Below are 15,816 nucleotides of genomic sequence, written 5' to 3' on the forward strand. Positions count from 1 at the left end.
CCTTATTTCCTGTGGAATGTGTTCCAGTCTGCAGCTGGCACCCTTATTTTCAGTCAAAGATAATTTATCTAGCAAGGCCATATTCTGCACTGCTTAGAAAGTCTTTTAATTGTACAGAAATTGAAAGAGGAAATATATGCATTGTGATGTAATTGCTGATATGTATACCCTGTAAGATGCTTTTCAAGGTACTTAGCTTTGCAGACGTTAGTCTGGCTAGGTCATAAGGTGTATAATAAAGCTTGTTTTCCTCACGTTCATGTCCGGAGTTTTACCTGGAATTCCCAAAGTTGCCATTACAGTCAGACCTGTAAAGAAGCAAGGCAGCACTCACCGTAATAGATGAGGTATTGATATCTGATTGGTATTGATATCTCTCTGGTGGTCTGCATCTATTACATCCCCTTTATTCCAGGGCTGCAGCATATGTCAGTGTCTTTGGCACTCAACACTTCAAGAGGCTGCAGTCTGCAAGAGCAGAGTTTGGGTCCTGATATCTTACTTGTCAGTTTCTTTATTTCACACTACACTACAGTGGCTACAGAGGGACATCCACTAAACAGAAGTTGAGGGCAGAATGCTTTTCTATACCTCTGAACTCATCTGGTGCATCACTATAATCGATTTCAGCCCGAGCATTTCGTGCTACAATCTCCTCCACCTTCTCCGCAAGCAGCTTGAATTTCTCTATGGCAATGGTGGACTTAATTCCAGCTTTCTTCATCTTGGAAATAACCTCTTCAAATAGCTCTTTGCTGTACGATCTCTGCAGGAAAAGAAATGAAGTTTCATGAGCAGAGGACACATTCCAGGAGTCCTCTACTAGACACAGATAGCAATAACCTGTCAGGGTTGTCATTACTCTATCCAAAACTTAAAGTCCTAGAGATTCTTTTTCAGGAAAGAGGAAAACTGTTGGTTTCTTTGTAAACTATATTAAAATCTCAAAAGTTTATCATCTGATTATAAAAAAAATACTTAATGATCACCTGAGCTATAGAAATGGGAAGAAAAAAGGTATTCAACTATCAGCATATACCGCAGTAAATGTTATAAAGCATGGGGCTGTCAGTCTGCAAATCTAAGATAAACTTGGTGCAGCGGGGATTCTTTTTGCCAAACTAGACCACATTTCAGTGTGAGATGAGTGGAGGGAAAGCAAACTGACCTGGTCATCTGCTATAGCCTTTGCAAACCGTGGGCAGTCTAAATGCAAATAGATATCTGTGAGCTGGTCCAGGAGCTTCTTTGGTTCAAACCCGTATTTCTCTGGATTCTCCACCTTCAAGTCTCGACATTTGGGCCCACACAGCTGCTGAAGGTTAAAGTTCAGCATAGCAGCTAACCGAGGCCCTAGCTCCTGTACAGGAGAAAAGCATATAAGAATCGGGGCTTCGTTTTGAGACAACCAGATGCTTAAATATTGGGTGTTCAGTACTCACGGGTCTCAAAAAAGGCTTCTGCACTTGTTTGGTGAGAATGTGGAACATGTCTACCGTTTCTGTAGCTAAAGCGAGATAGGAGCGAGAGACTCGCTCATCCTGGGCCAGCTGAGACTGGCGTGCTTGCTGCTGATCCTGCAAAGGAAAAAACAAGTTTCATAAAATAATATTGCCAATTGCAAACAAATAGAAAAGCCATTAGGGAAATGAGCCTACACAAAAGAGGACAACTGGCCTGTAAGTGCATTACGTACAAAGTATCAAACAGTCCTTGCTAAACTAACATGCCAACTTGAGAACAGGGCCATCTGACCTTCATCGGAGTGGGCTGGTGGCTCTTAACCGCTTCCCGTCCGCCTTATAGCAGAAGTACTGCTACAGGGCGGCACAGGTACGAAAAATCACGTATATCTACACACGCGTGATTTGGCATTTCTGGGTAGGGGGCGAGCACACGCCCTACCCGCGCCGCCATTCGCGGCCGTGGCTGTCAATCACCGGGTCCCGGCCAGGAATTACTAGCCGGCGCCTGGCGATTGCTGAGCATCTCTGACGGGAGGCAGAACTGTTTATAAAGAAGAGAGCTCTCTCCCCTGTCAGCACAGCCATGCAAAGCAGTGTGCTTCCAGTGAAACACAAACAGCACAAAGTTAACCCTTTGATTGCTCCACGTTAACCCCTTCCTGCCCAGTGCCATTAGTACAGTGTCAGCGTACTGATCACTGTATTGGTGTCACTTGGGATGTCAGTGACACCAAGCCAGTTTCCCCCAGTGTCAGAATGCCCGCCAAAGTCCCACTATAAGTAGCTTATGGCCACCATTACTAGAAAAAACCCATAGACCAATTAATTTACACGTATTGGGATTTTTTTTTTTTTTTTAGCAAAGATGTATCAGAAAACAGTTTGGCCTAAATTTATGATGAAATTAGATTTTTTAAATTTTTTTACTGGACATGTTTAATGACAAAAAGTCAAACATACTTTCTCAAAATTGTTGGTATTTTTTTTTTTGTTATAGAGCAAAAAAACCAAAAAGACGCACAGGCGATTAAATACCACCGAAAGAAAGCTCTATTTGTGGGGGGAAAAAAAGGACGTATATTTCATTTGGGTGCAGCACTGCATGACCGCACAATCATCAATTAAATTAGAGCAGCGCTGTAACACTAAAAATGGCCTGGTCAGGCAGGGGGGAATTCCTCAAGAGGACAAGTAGCTAATGCAGGTAGAGAGACTTTAGAAAATGTTCGAAGTATGTCTCTAGTTCATATACTGAACTGGTGCCATAATGTCAATGATAGGCTCTGGGAGCCTCCAGAGAATTCAATGACAGGCAGGAATTTGCCAGGCATGCCTTGGACATCTGCTTCATGTCAGAGGGCTCTCTGACTGGACCTTGCCACTTGCTGCAAGGTGCATGCTCTCAGCACAGCTTTGTTTACATTTTGGTTCGCATATATGCGGCCTCTTTGTGTCAAGGCCCACCCGCATATGTGCATATGCGCATGAGGTCGCATACATGCATACAGTCCATGTATAAAGGTTAAAGCACAGTGTGACACCTCATTTACTTAATGCTGCCATTGGATTCCTGTGCTTTCAGAAAAAGGTGTCCTGCTCTATTCTTGATGACTGGAAGAGGGAAGTGGTTCTGATTATGGAGGCTGAACGCTGAGCTCCCACAGTACATAATACACTGGAGATGTTTCATGAGGTTTGGCCTGGGTGGATATATTATTTCTATGAACTACAGGATGAGTAGGATCTTAGGGATGAAGAGTATTCTTATCCACATGCCCTGTCATGGCTTTATGGAGTTTGCACGTGGATATACCAAGACAAATAACTTCAGGATTACTATGTCCAGCCCCTTCGTTCTTTTTGTTTGCCTCTCTGTCCATTTATTATGTTTTTATTGTTTGTTGGTCCGTACCCCTCTGTTTCTCTGCCATAACAATAGTCTACTAGTCTACTGCACCTTGAAGTGGGTGGAGTCCTTCAGTTATTCTAGTATGATTACACTGCAGTATAAGGCTCAGGGAACCCTTTAAAATGTGGCTTTTGTATACTTTGTATTTCTGTAATGATTAAGATCTTGTATGATTGTAAACTTCCTGGAGGTTATCAGACCGATGTATGATCATTTAAAAATTTTCAATAAAAAGATTATCTCAAAAGAAGAAAAAAAAAAAAAAAAGAGAAAATGCTGTTGAGTATTATTATTATACAGTATTTATATAGCGCCAAAGGGTATGCTCAGCGCTGTACAATAGCAAGGGGGACAGAACATGAGACAAAACAGTAACAATACAATACATAAGGGGTTCGAGGGCCCTGCTCTTTCGAGCTCACAATCTAGGAGTGTAGGGGGTTCCCTCGTAACGCGTAAGCTGCTTTTGGATCCTGGATGGCGCCTTCCTGGTATTGGTTTCTGTTGGGTCTTTACATTCACTGTGCCACAAGTGGTGGCTTGACACGCCTGATATCATATGTTTGCGAGTATGTTTTTAGTTTTTCACACTATTAATAAACCCCCCGAGGACAATGCACTAGACTGGTGCTCCCTCTTTCTTTTGATCTTTTGCCTCTAACTTATCCCTTGCAAGTACAAGGTCCATTTTTATTGCAAGGAAGCTGATAGCCTCTGAATGAATATCTGCTACCCCCACCAACTATAGCAGATTGGATTTCCGATATGAAGCCAGTTGTTGGCTGACGTCACTCCAGGCTGGGAAAAGATCCAGACTTTAAAGTCGGGATCTGCCCCAGAGTCTGGAACAGCACCTGGCTTAGCCTCTTAGAGAGCCGTTGAGACCCGGAGCCAGCCACTCCCTCCCCCTCCACAGCCCAGCGCTCCAGTGCGTGCGGGAGGGGGGGGGCAGACAACGGTGACAGTACTGATAGTCACCACTCCCTGCCCACAGCAGCAGTGAGAACTCAGCGATCATGTGTTTGCCTAGTTCGGGGGGAAAAAGGCAGCATTGGACTAATGCACCATCCACCTAGGTAAGTATAATTTGGGGGAGGGAAAAAACAACAAATTCTCTTTTAAGGGAGGATATGATCAACATGTATAAATACATAAGTGGTCCATATTGTGAACTCGGTGTGGCGTTATTAATTTTAAGGTCATCACAGAAGACAAGGGGGCACCCTTTATGTCTGGAGGAAAAGATTTAACCTCCAAATATGGAAAGGCCTCTTCACAGTAGGGCCTGTGAAATGTGGAAAAGACTCCCTCGTGAGCTGGTTCTCGCCACCTCAGTAGATTGTTTTAACTGCTTGCCACCCTGCCACTGTGTATATACGTGTGCAGGGCGGCAGTGGAGCGCAAAAGCACGTTTTAAAACACATTCGCGGGTAGGGGGCGCGCGCTCCCTGTCACCAGTGTCACTGATCAGTGAACCAATTTTTACTGATCACTGTATCAGTGTCGCTGGCGACTTCCGATAGTATTAGCGCCCCTCCCAGATAGCGCCAGATTGCCCGCCAGTACACCAGTAATCCCATTTAACCCCTTAATCTCCCCCCCCCCCCAGTTAACCCCTTCACTGCCCTGTCACCAGTGTCACTGATCAGTGAAGCGATTTTTACTGATCACTGTATCAGTGTCGCTGGCGACTTCCGATAGTGTTAGCACCCCTCCCAGATAGCGCCAGATTGCCCGCCAGTACACCAGTAATCCCGTTTAACCCCTTGATCGCCCCCCCCCCCAGTTAACCCCTTCACTGCCCTGTCACCAGTGTCACTGATCAGTGAACCAATTTTTACCGATCACTGTATCAGTGTCGCTGGCGACTTCCGATAGTGTTAGCGCCCCTCCCAGATAGCGCCAGATTGCCCACTAATACACCAATAATCCCGTCTAACCCCTTGATCGCCCCCCCGAGTTGACCCCTTCACTGCCCTGTCACCAGTGTCATTGATTACAGTGAACAGATTTTTACTGATCACTGTATTAGTGTCGCTGGCGACTTCCGATAGTATTAGCGCCCCTCCCAGATAGCGCCAGATTGCCCGCCAGTACACCAGTAATCCCATTTAACCCCTTAATCTCCCCCCCCAGTTAACCCCTTCACTGCCCTGTCACCAGTGTCACTGATCAGTGAAGCGATTTTTACTGATCACTGTATCAGTGTCGCTGGCGACTTCCGATAGTGTTAGCGCCCCTCCTAGATAGCGCCAGTTTGCCCGCAAACGCACGGGATTTTTTTTACCAAAAACATGTAGCAGAATACATTTTGGCTTAAATTTATGACTAATCTTGAGTTTACGATATATTTTTTATAGCTGAAAGTAGAAAATATTGTTTTTTTTCAAAATTTTCGTATTTTTTTTGATTATAGCGCAAAAAATAAAAAGCGCGCTGGTGATCAAATACCACCAAAAAAAAGCTCTATTTGTATGAAAAAAAGGACGTAAATTTCGTTTGGGTGCAGCATTGCATGACCGCGCAATTATCATTTGAATTAGTGCAGCGCTGTATAGCAAAAAAATGCATAAATTACAGTATCTATACCATAGTTTGTAGACGCTGTAACTTCCACACAAAGCAATCAATATACACTTATTGGGATTTTTTTTACCAAAAACATGGAGCAGAATACATTTTGGCTTAAATTTATGACTAACTTTGAGTTTACGATATATTTTTTATAGCTGAAAGTAGAAAATATTGTTTTTTTTTCAAAAGTTTCGTGGTTTTTTTGTTTATAACGCAAAAAATAAAAAGCGCACAGGTGATAAAATACCACCAAAAGAAAGCTCTATTTGTGTGAAAAAAAGGACGTAAATTTCGTTTGGGTACAGCATTGCATGACCGCGCAATTATCATTTGAATTAGTGCAGCGCCAAACAGCAAAAAAAGGCCTGGTCATTAAGGGGGGTAAATCCTCTGGGGCTCAAGTGGTTAAAAGAGGCCTGGATTCTTTCTTAAATGCACAAAATTTAAATGGACTCAAATTGCCTCTTGTGGGATCAGGAAGGAATTTTTCCCTCCGCTGAAGCAAATTGGATCATGCTTTATTGGGGTTTTTTGCCTTCCTCTGGATCAACTGTGGGTATAGGATTGTGTATATGGAGGTTTTCTATTGTGTTCTGTGTTTTTCTTCCTGTTTTTTTTCTCTGTGGGTTGAACTAGATGGACTTTTTTCAACCAGACTGTGTAACTGTGTAATATTTGATATTCACATGGGAAACATTGAACACTACATTTGTCCTTTTTGTTTCTACTTAGGATTTGAGTATGGACATCTACAGTAGACTCCCTAGCAGTCTGATTATGTCCATATTTCTGTGCTCAAAGCGGTACTTTTTTTGCATGCAAATATGTCGTTTTCTTATTGTAGACCTGTAATTTTTAGAAATAACTCACTGAAATCTGTCTGAACAAGAGTCTAGTAAACATTCCGGGTATGTTAAAATTTGAAACACGAAATCATAAATTATAATTTAATAAATCATAAAAAATAATAATATAATAAATTTAATTCAATAATATAATCAAACCAAAAACACTGAAATTTGAAATAGAGAGCCAGTTCGCACATCACTGAGATAGTCGCAGAATCGTTTTCAGTGTCATTATCACTCAATTATCACTCAATTCTGCAAGTGGTTCTGATTTACTATCACTGTTCTCTAGCCGGTCTAAAACCACTTTTGACCTAAAGGGACGCTTTTTGGACGCCATGGACGTTTCTCAGTTTCCAGGCAGAAAGAACAGTAAAAATGCAGGCAGGGCACAGGACAAAGCACTCGGGACAAAATGTATGTGAAATGGTTTGATACAGGAATGTTTTACTATGTATTTAATAGTGAATTTAGTGAATGTCAAATTTTAAAATTTCCCGCCAGTTCTGTCCTTCGTACGTCCCGACGTCGCAGGGAACAGAACCTGGAAGACAGATGCCGGCATCGGCCGGAGGACATTGCCAGTGACACTGCAGGGGGGACATCGCGGGAGTGCAGGACAAGTGCACAAGAGATCCCTGAGCAGCACTGCAAGGTATTCTAGAGTGTAGCTCGGGGTTACCGCTTGTGGTGCTGAAACTTTACCCGGAGATGCACTCGGGAATACCTCCAGGGGGGTTAAGTATGGGCTTCAGCGTAAGCACAGAATAGTTTACTGAGAATTCTTAAAGGGCCAGTTGGCCTCCTAAGATTTAGAGGTCCATTCTTTGCAGTAAGCAGAATACCATAAATGTGGGTGACAGTGAACAGCATCACAGAATTTCAGAGGATTTTGCACTAAAAGGAGTTGTGTGGTTATATAATTTTGTAGAACTCCAAGTAGACTTTCACCATCATTAGGATCACCTGTTTGAAAAACTGATATTACATACTAAATACCAGACTGATGTACAAAACAGGCAATTTCTCTGTGTGTAACTAGTTCATTACTAAGATCTCTAACCCGAGGAAGCTGCTCCCAGTGCTCCTTGTTCCTCATTTCTTCCTGCACCTCGTGGATGCGTTTCAGGGACTCCAGGCTCTCGTCCAGCAGGAACGTGGTGTCGTTTATCAGCATGTTTATGTAACGCACAAACTGCTTCCCCGAGCTGCAAAGACAAAGTCTTCCGAAATCAGATGGAGAAAATACTAATGAAAATATAATATCTTAATAACAACAATACAACCTCCTGATCCTGTATGTTCTGGAGTAGTGATCAGCTGAATACAGAAGAGTCACTGCCTTCTCACTGCTCATTGTCATCAATACAGTCTGATTGTCCTTGTGTGGGTCACAGGGGCTGCAAACTAAGCAGCCCTGTCAAGAACTTCTTGTTTAGGTTTTCCTGGTAAATTGCAAGTTCCTTCCAAGCCAGCTGGGATGTTAATCCCATCAGCCTGTTCAGGGACCACTCCTAGTTGGATGTTAACGAGTGGTTCCTAGAAAATCCTTTAACCTCCCTAGCGGTCTGATTATGTCCATATTTCTGTGCTGAAAGCGGTACATTTTTTGCATGGAAATAAGTATTTTTTTTTATTGTAGGCCTGTAATTTTTAGGAATAGCTCACTGAAATCTGTCCAAACAAGAGTCTAGTAAACATCCCGGGTATGTTACAATTTGAAACACGAAATCATAAATTATAATTTAATAAATAATCATAAAAAATAATAATAAATTTAATTCAATAATATAATCAAAACAAAAACACTGAAATTTGAAATAGAGCGCCAAGTTCGCACATCGCTGAGCAAAGTCGCAGAATCGTTTTCAGTGTCTGATGGGGAATTTCCCCCACGAATCATCACTCAATTCTGCAAGTGGTTCTGATTTACTATCGCTGTTCTCTAGCTGGTCTAAAACCGCTTTTGACCTAAAGGGACACTTTTTGGACGCCATGGACGTTTCTCAGTTTCCAGGCAGAAAGAACAGTAAAAATGCAGGCAGGGCGCAGGACAAAGCACTCGGGACAAAATGTATGTGAAATAGTTGGATACAGTAATGTTTTACTATGTAATTTTAGTGTATTTAGTGAATGTCACTTTTTGTCATTTTCATATTTCCCGCCATTCCGTCCCCGGAGGTCCCAACGCTCGCAGGGAATGGAACCCAGATGACAGATGCCGGCATCCGCCGGTGGACATTACAGGGGACACTGCAGGAGGGACATCGCGGGAGCACAGGACAAGGTAAGTGAAGAACAGATCCCAGAGCAGCGCTGCATAGTAAGCCTGAGTGTAGATCGGAGTTACCGTTTTTGGTACTAAAACTTTACCCCGAGCTACACTCGGGAATACCACCAGGGAGGCTACAGACGATTCTGCTTCAGATGCTCAAAGCAGCTCAATGTGAAGAGGCAACACCTCTAATCCATGGTAAATTTTGGCCACAAACTCCTTCAAACAGGCTGAATATTATAAAATCAGCAGTACATGAAGATCAATACTTTTAAAATGCAAAATCTATTTTTAGCATTAGACCCACAAAATTCCTGGATTTAGATATGCTGCAGGTTCCCAGCATGCCCTTTGCTCCATCAATTTCCCAGGTTATGAACTTTTTCCCCATATTATGGACACACATAAGCCCAGCAATCTTGTATAGAAACTGTATTTTTGCTTTCTGCAATTACATCCTCCCGAACCTTCAGCATAGCTCAAAAAGAACCATGGTCAGCAACAGCATCCCTGTAGGTTTCTGCCAGGACAGGTTTACTTTAAAAATAATGACCACAAGTAAAGATGGGAATAAAAAAAAACAAACAAAAAAAAAAAACCGTGTAGCATCCCCTAGTCTTGTCTGAAACCTGTAAATACATTTATAACTTTAATTTCAAGCCTTATTCATGCTTTTCTATGTGTTACTCACTTGAATTCCTCCATAAAAGTGCCATGGTGGGCCGGGTTCTGCCAGAGGCTTTTGAAAATGGTGCTGATGTGGTAGCGGATAGTGAACTTGTCATAGAATTCACTGGTGGCACCCGTGTGCTCAACATCTGCCAAAAAACACAGACAACGCATTCATTAAGAAGATCAAGCAGATCCTAAGTGTCCGCACTGGGCAACTCGTGCACAGAAGCCAGATCTCCTTGAGAGCCACTGATAAGCTGCAGGCCCAGAGAAGACCAGAGAAAATCAGACCACGCTCTAGTCAACACAGCGGAACTAATGGCAGGAGTCGCTCTTGCAGAAGACATGGAAGAGCCGTTGTATTATTATTACAAGGTCATGTCACGCATACATAGAAATCACATTACAGCCCGGTGGCTATTCATGAAATGGCTCAGAGCCTTTTTCATTTGTGTTGAGTTTATTTTAAGAATGTCTTATCCACTGAGATAAATATTTAAATCTAAATGGATAAAGAATATTTTCAACATTAAACATGAGGGGGGGCTGCACATACCTGCTGTTTTCTTCTGGGAGCCCCAGAATCTGGACACACCATGTATACTGTCACTGACTTGGGCTCCAAGCCAAAGCTCTCCCTCTCCTTCACATAACACGATGTACTGTAAGCCCTTGTCTACTGGCTGGCACAGTACATTGTGGGATCACAAGGGAAAGGAAAAGTATTCCGACTTAGAGCTCAAATATAATGGGACATGTGCTAAACAAATAGTCCCATGCTCCAGGCAGTGTGGCTGTAATCTTTGGGTGCATTTAAAGGATTTATTTTATGGGTACTTAAAGCAGATCTCTAGCCTCACCATCCAATTTTTTTTTTTTTGGAACCCAATCCTTTCACAATGAAGGACTATGTCTCCTGAGATATGGGGCCTACATATCCCAGTAGGCACAGCAGGCCTGAAGTTTTTACATTAAAAAAGAAAAAGTGCTCTGTATGAGGAGGAGAGGTAGAAAGGAGGCAACTTATATTTGAGAATGAAGATCTGCTATAAAAAGTCCAATGCCAGCCAAAGCATCCATTTTGGATGTGGAGGGGAAGCATAGAACAAAACTGTTTACGGTTATCTATGCCACTGTTGAAGAGTCCCCTCATTTCAAGCACTGGTAACCAAACAGAGAAGTAAAAGGTAATTTCGTCACTGGAAAGGGTCACACAGAAATTAAAACCCAATGTAGGTTCTAATCTAACCCATTCCCTCTGTTCAAAAGAAAAAAAGAATGAAATGAAGTTGAAGTCAGAAAATTCACTCATTATGGTAAATGTTAGGGAAGCACCGATGCCCTTTTCTGATCGGCGAGTATCAGTACCTATACTTTCGGTCAAGTACTCGCTGATACCGAGTACCAATACTTTGCGGTGTGATTTGCGTCCATACAAAATGTATGGATGCATATTGCACCGCAAAGAAAAGCATGCGATTTGAAGAAGTATGTGATTCCTGTCCAAATTGCATGCAGTTTTCCCACTGCTTCTGTGTGAACCCAGGCTTGTCATAGTTCACATTAGGAGCGATACAGGGAGGTTTCCCACAGTGGAGAATGTGAGAGAAGGGTGTGTGGGGATGTATGCCATGGAGGCAGATGGAGGTAGATGTTCTCAGCGGCTTCCTCTCCTCTCCTACAGCTGAGATCCGGAGCATGTCTCCATGGTATGCATCCCTGCAAGCCCACTCTCTGGTCAGCATGGGATCAGTGCAGGGAGGTTTCCCCCACTGCCCCTGTGTGAAGCCAGGCTTGTCAGACTGAGTTCACACGAGTGTGCGGGAAACCTGCTCAAACCGCATGATATTCTTTGCAGTACAATTTGCATCTTGTATTGACACAAATCGCACCGCAAAATACTCGTAAAAATACTTAGTATTGGTGCATCCCTAGTTAATGCACTAAGCCACATTAGCAAAGCACAGGTCTACTTTAAGGCCCCCCCCTTCACAGATATCCAATGCGTTACCCTCCCTATGATAAAATGAAATATTTCGTACACTGCATTGCCAACGCATGTGCAACAAAACACGCATCATATTTTTCACCACAACACCACACATGGTTGACAAATGTACATTGAGGTGCACCCACTGCATGCAGTAACGAAGTAAAAAAAAAAAAAAAATAGTTGTAGGACAAGGCATAAGTGTGAAGTCCACCTAAAAGGTTTAACACCTTAGGCCAGTTTATTATGAAGTTGACAGACTGTAGCACAAAGAAATGATTTGGAAGAAGTCACAGCGTTCTCCAAAGCACAATATTTCCTTACCAGTGTAGAACTTCATCAGAGAGGGCACGAGCAGTTTGATTGACAATGGGTGGCCTTCAATCATTTCAAAGAACTTTTGCGTCCGGTGCTGTATGGCGGGGTTTGTGACGAACATAACCTCCACCAATTTGGCCACAAGGTAAGGGTTTCTGATATAGTTCTGGTTGCATAGCAGCACCACCAGGAACGTTGCAATATCCTGCGTGCAGGATTCAAAAAGGACCTGAGGAGCATATCTGGAAGCAGAAAGAAAAACTTTTGTTAAAAAAGAAAAAGCTTGATAGCACCACTTCTAGGATTATTATTGAATTACACAGATTCAATCATTTCACAAACATTAAACCACAAGCTATTTTACGAGGGGCGTTCAAGTCGAACCGGGAGTTTTCATTTTACAGGAATATAAAAAGAGATGCTAGCATGGCGGTACTACACGCTGTACTAAGTGGCAAGTGTGTCCTATTACTGATAGGTGGTGCACATGTCGCGGGCCAGTCCAGAGATCATTAATCAAGATGGCAGACAACAGTGCTGATGTGTGCATGTGGTGATGAAGTTTCTTGTGAACGAAGGTGTGAATCCCACAGGTATCTACAGAAGACTTCATGCACAGTATGGTGATGAGACGCTCAGCCGCAGTAAGACATCTGAGTGGTGTAAATGCTTTGCAGATGGCCATAAGTTGGTCAGTGATGATCCCGGCCGTTGTGGTTCCCAGCCCACAGCCGTCATTCCTGTGAACAATCAGCGCGTGGAATGCCTGATCCTGGATAATTAATGCGTAACTTGTCATGAAATTGCATAACAGTCATTCACAAACATTTGCATTTTCAAAAAGTTAGCACACACTGGGTACCAAGACAGCTTCCTGATTTTAACAGGCACAGAAGAGTCGAAGTCTGCACTGCATTGGAGGAGCGTTTTTGACAGGGAAGGCCAGGATTTTCTGGATCGCATTCATTACATGTGATGAAACCTGGGCACATCATTTCACTCTGGAATCGGAAAGAGAGTATCAAAACAGTGGAAGCATGCGGACTCATCAACACGAAATGTTTTTTAAAATAGCAGACCTCACTCCAATTGATTTCCACCTGTTTGTAAACCTAAGAGTTCCTCGGAGGTCAGCATTTCAGCACGGATGTTGAAGTGAAGCCGGCTGTCCTAGGATGGTTCAGGCGTAATGACAAATCTTTCTAAGCCAGAGCTTTCCAGTCATCAGTTAAACACTGGTATTATAGTGTATAAATGTAGCAGGGAAGCATGTCAAAAAATAAATGCTGTTTCCACTCCTTGAAATTTTTTCTTTTATTATATAAACTCAGAAGTCTCGGTTTGACTTGTACAACCGTCCAATAAGCTTGGTAATAAAATGACTTGTTTGCTTTAATAGAGAAGCAGACAATTTTAATAAGCTCATTTTCCTATACCCAACACCATCGGAAGTACCTCTGTATTCTTGAACTCCAAGATTTGTCCGCTCACCATAGTAAAAGAGCCGCCACTGCTGGATCCAAGACTTGAAAAAGATACTGAGAATGTACACCAGAGTGCATCAGCCCATCTACCCATACCCTGTTATGCTGTAGTTTCTCCAGCCCCAGCATTAAAGACTGCCGGGAACTGAAGATAAACATAGAATCTGTGACATGTTATGCTGACTGAAAAAGGTGAGCAATACCCTCAGCAACATGGTGCAAAGATGAAAAGATGTCAGAGCTATTGGCAAGGTAGGGGAAGGGTTAGACCAGGGGTGGGCAAACTTTTTCACTTGAGGGCCGCAATGGGTTCATATATTGGACCCGGGGGCCGGACCAAGAGTAGATGAATGATGTGTATGTGTCATCCATAGTAAGTATAGTAATATTCCCCCATAGTAAGCATAGTAATTAATCCCCCATATAGTAATTCATCCCCCACAGTAATTCATCCCCCATATAGTAATTCATCCCCCCATAGTAATTCACCCCCCATATAGTAATTCATCCCCCATATAGTAATTCATCCCCCATATAGTAATTCATCCCCCATATAGTAATTCATCCCCCATATAGTAATTCATCCCCCATATAGTAATTCATCCCCCCTATAGTAATTCATCCCCCCTATAGTAATTCATCCCCCCTATAGTAATTCATCCCCCCTATAGTAATCCATTCCCCATATTAATTCATCCCCCATATTAAGTCCCCAAGTCCCCCCTGTGTCAATTCACTTACATTTGCTCCGCGCGTTCCTCTCGCCGTGTTCCCGCGCCGTTCCGGTGTAGCATGAAAATCTGTCTCCTATGAGGATCTGTCCCCCTCGACGTATCTGCACATGTGCCAGTTTCAGGCATTAGCAGCCGATCGGCGATCTCCGGCACATGCGCAGATACGTCGAGGGGGACAGATCCTCATAGGAGACAGATTTTCATGCTACACCGGTCTTCAGGGCGGACTGTGAAAGGAGCCTAGCAGGAGCCTAGCTCCGCGGGCCGGATTAAAAGGTCTGCCGGGCCGTATACGGCCCGCAGTTTGCCCATTGCTGGGTTAGAACCTCTGTCAGCTATTTATTGCCATCTGTCTCCCCCTGCTATGGACATGGACTCCCCATTTTTGTCATGGGGTGGCTTTCAATGCACTTAAAAGTGTATGTAAACCTTAACAATGAACTTCTCTTATTTGCTTCTTTTTTGGTATGTCAAACATACAATAGGAAGCATTTCGTTATAGGTTTCATAAGTGCAAAAATAACTGATGATCTAGTCAAATTCAGAGCCATCATATACTCTCTGCCTATGTTATCTCAAAGAGACCATAAAGCCCTCATGGTTCTGAACTTTGACTATAAGTCAATTTGTTCCTATGCTGCGACTAAGAAGACAGTGGGAGTGGTTGAGTAATTTAGCAAAAAACACCAGGCAGGGCTGACACCACTTAGTCCACAAACATGCAGTGTGCCGTCAGCCCACAAGAGAAAGTTATTATTATTATACAGTATTTATATAGTGCCAACAGTTTGCTCAGCGCTGTACATTACAATGGGAGACAATACAATAACAATACAATGTGATACACGAGGGGTTCAAGGGCCCTGCTCCTTGGAGCTTACAATCTAGGAGGGAGGGGATGGTGGCACAGGAGGAGATAGCTGTGGGGGATGGAGTGGTAGAAGGAGTGGAGGAGATCGGCAAATAGAGGGCGGGGTAGGCTTCCCTGAAGAGGTGGGTTTTCAGGGTGCGCCTAAAGGAGAGGAGAGTAGGTGATAGTGTGATGGATTGGGGTAGGGAGTTCCAGAGGATGGGTGATGCCCTGGGAAGTCCTGGAGGCGGGCATGGGAGGAGGAGACCAGGGAACTAGAGAGAAGGAGGTCTTGTGAGGAGCGGAGTGTGCGTGTTGGGCGGTACTTGGATATTAGGTCGGTAGTTTGGGGCAGAGTTATGTACAGCTTTGTACGTCAGTGTTAGGATTTTGAATTTGATCCGTTGGGCAATCGGAAGCCAGTGGAGGGATTGGCAGAGGGGGGTGGCGGAAACGGAGCGGTTGGTAAGGTGGATGAGTCTGGTCGCCGTATTCAGGATCGACTGAAGCGGGGATAGCCAGCGGCGAGGCAGGCCAGTGAGGAGGGAGTTGGAGTAATCGAGTCGTGATATGATGAGGGAGTGGATGAGTTGCTTAGTAGTTTCCGGGGTTAGGAATGGGTGTATTTTGGAGATGTTGCGGAGGTGGAGTCTGCGTGAGTTTGTTAGCGATTGGACTTGGGGTTGGAAGGACAGA

General features: G+C 43.5%; 1 protein-coding gene across 2 annotated transcripts in view; it reads right to left on the minus strand.

Annotated features, from left to right (window-relative positions):
* UBE4B (ubiquitination factor E4B) overlaps positions 1–15,816 on the minus strand; it is a 114,953-nt gene that overhangs the window by 5,786 nt on the left and 93,351 nt on the right. For both annotated transcript variants that reach the window (XM_089656915.1, XM_089656914.1), the window contains 6 exons: positions 12,059–12,294; positions 9,764–9,890; positions 7,861–8,005; positions 1,443–1,577; positions 1,169–1,360; positions 592–766 (listed from right to left, as the gene is read on the minus strand). In XM_089656915.1, coding sequence (XP_089513041.1) covers positions 592–766; positions 1,169–1,360; positions 1,443–1,577; positions 7,861–8,005; positions 9,764–9,890; positions 12,059–12,294 — 1,010 coding nt within the window. The remainder of the gene's footprint in view (positions 1–591; positions 767–1,168; positions 1,361–1,442; positions 1,578–7,860; positions 8,006–9,763; positions 9,891–12,058; positions 12,295–15,816) is intronic.

This window comes from Staurois parvus, unplaced genomic scaffold (genome assembly GCF_062004578.1).
Source record: "Staurois parvus isolate SC_StPar_1 unplaced genomic scaffold, SC_StPar_1.0 ptg000949l, whole genome shotgun sequence".
Taxonomy (NCBI): domain Eukaryota; kingdom Metazoa; phylum Chordata; class Amphibia; order Anura; family Ranidae; genus Staurois; species Staurois parvus.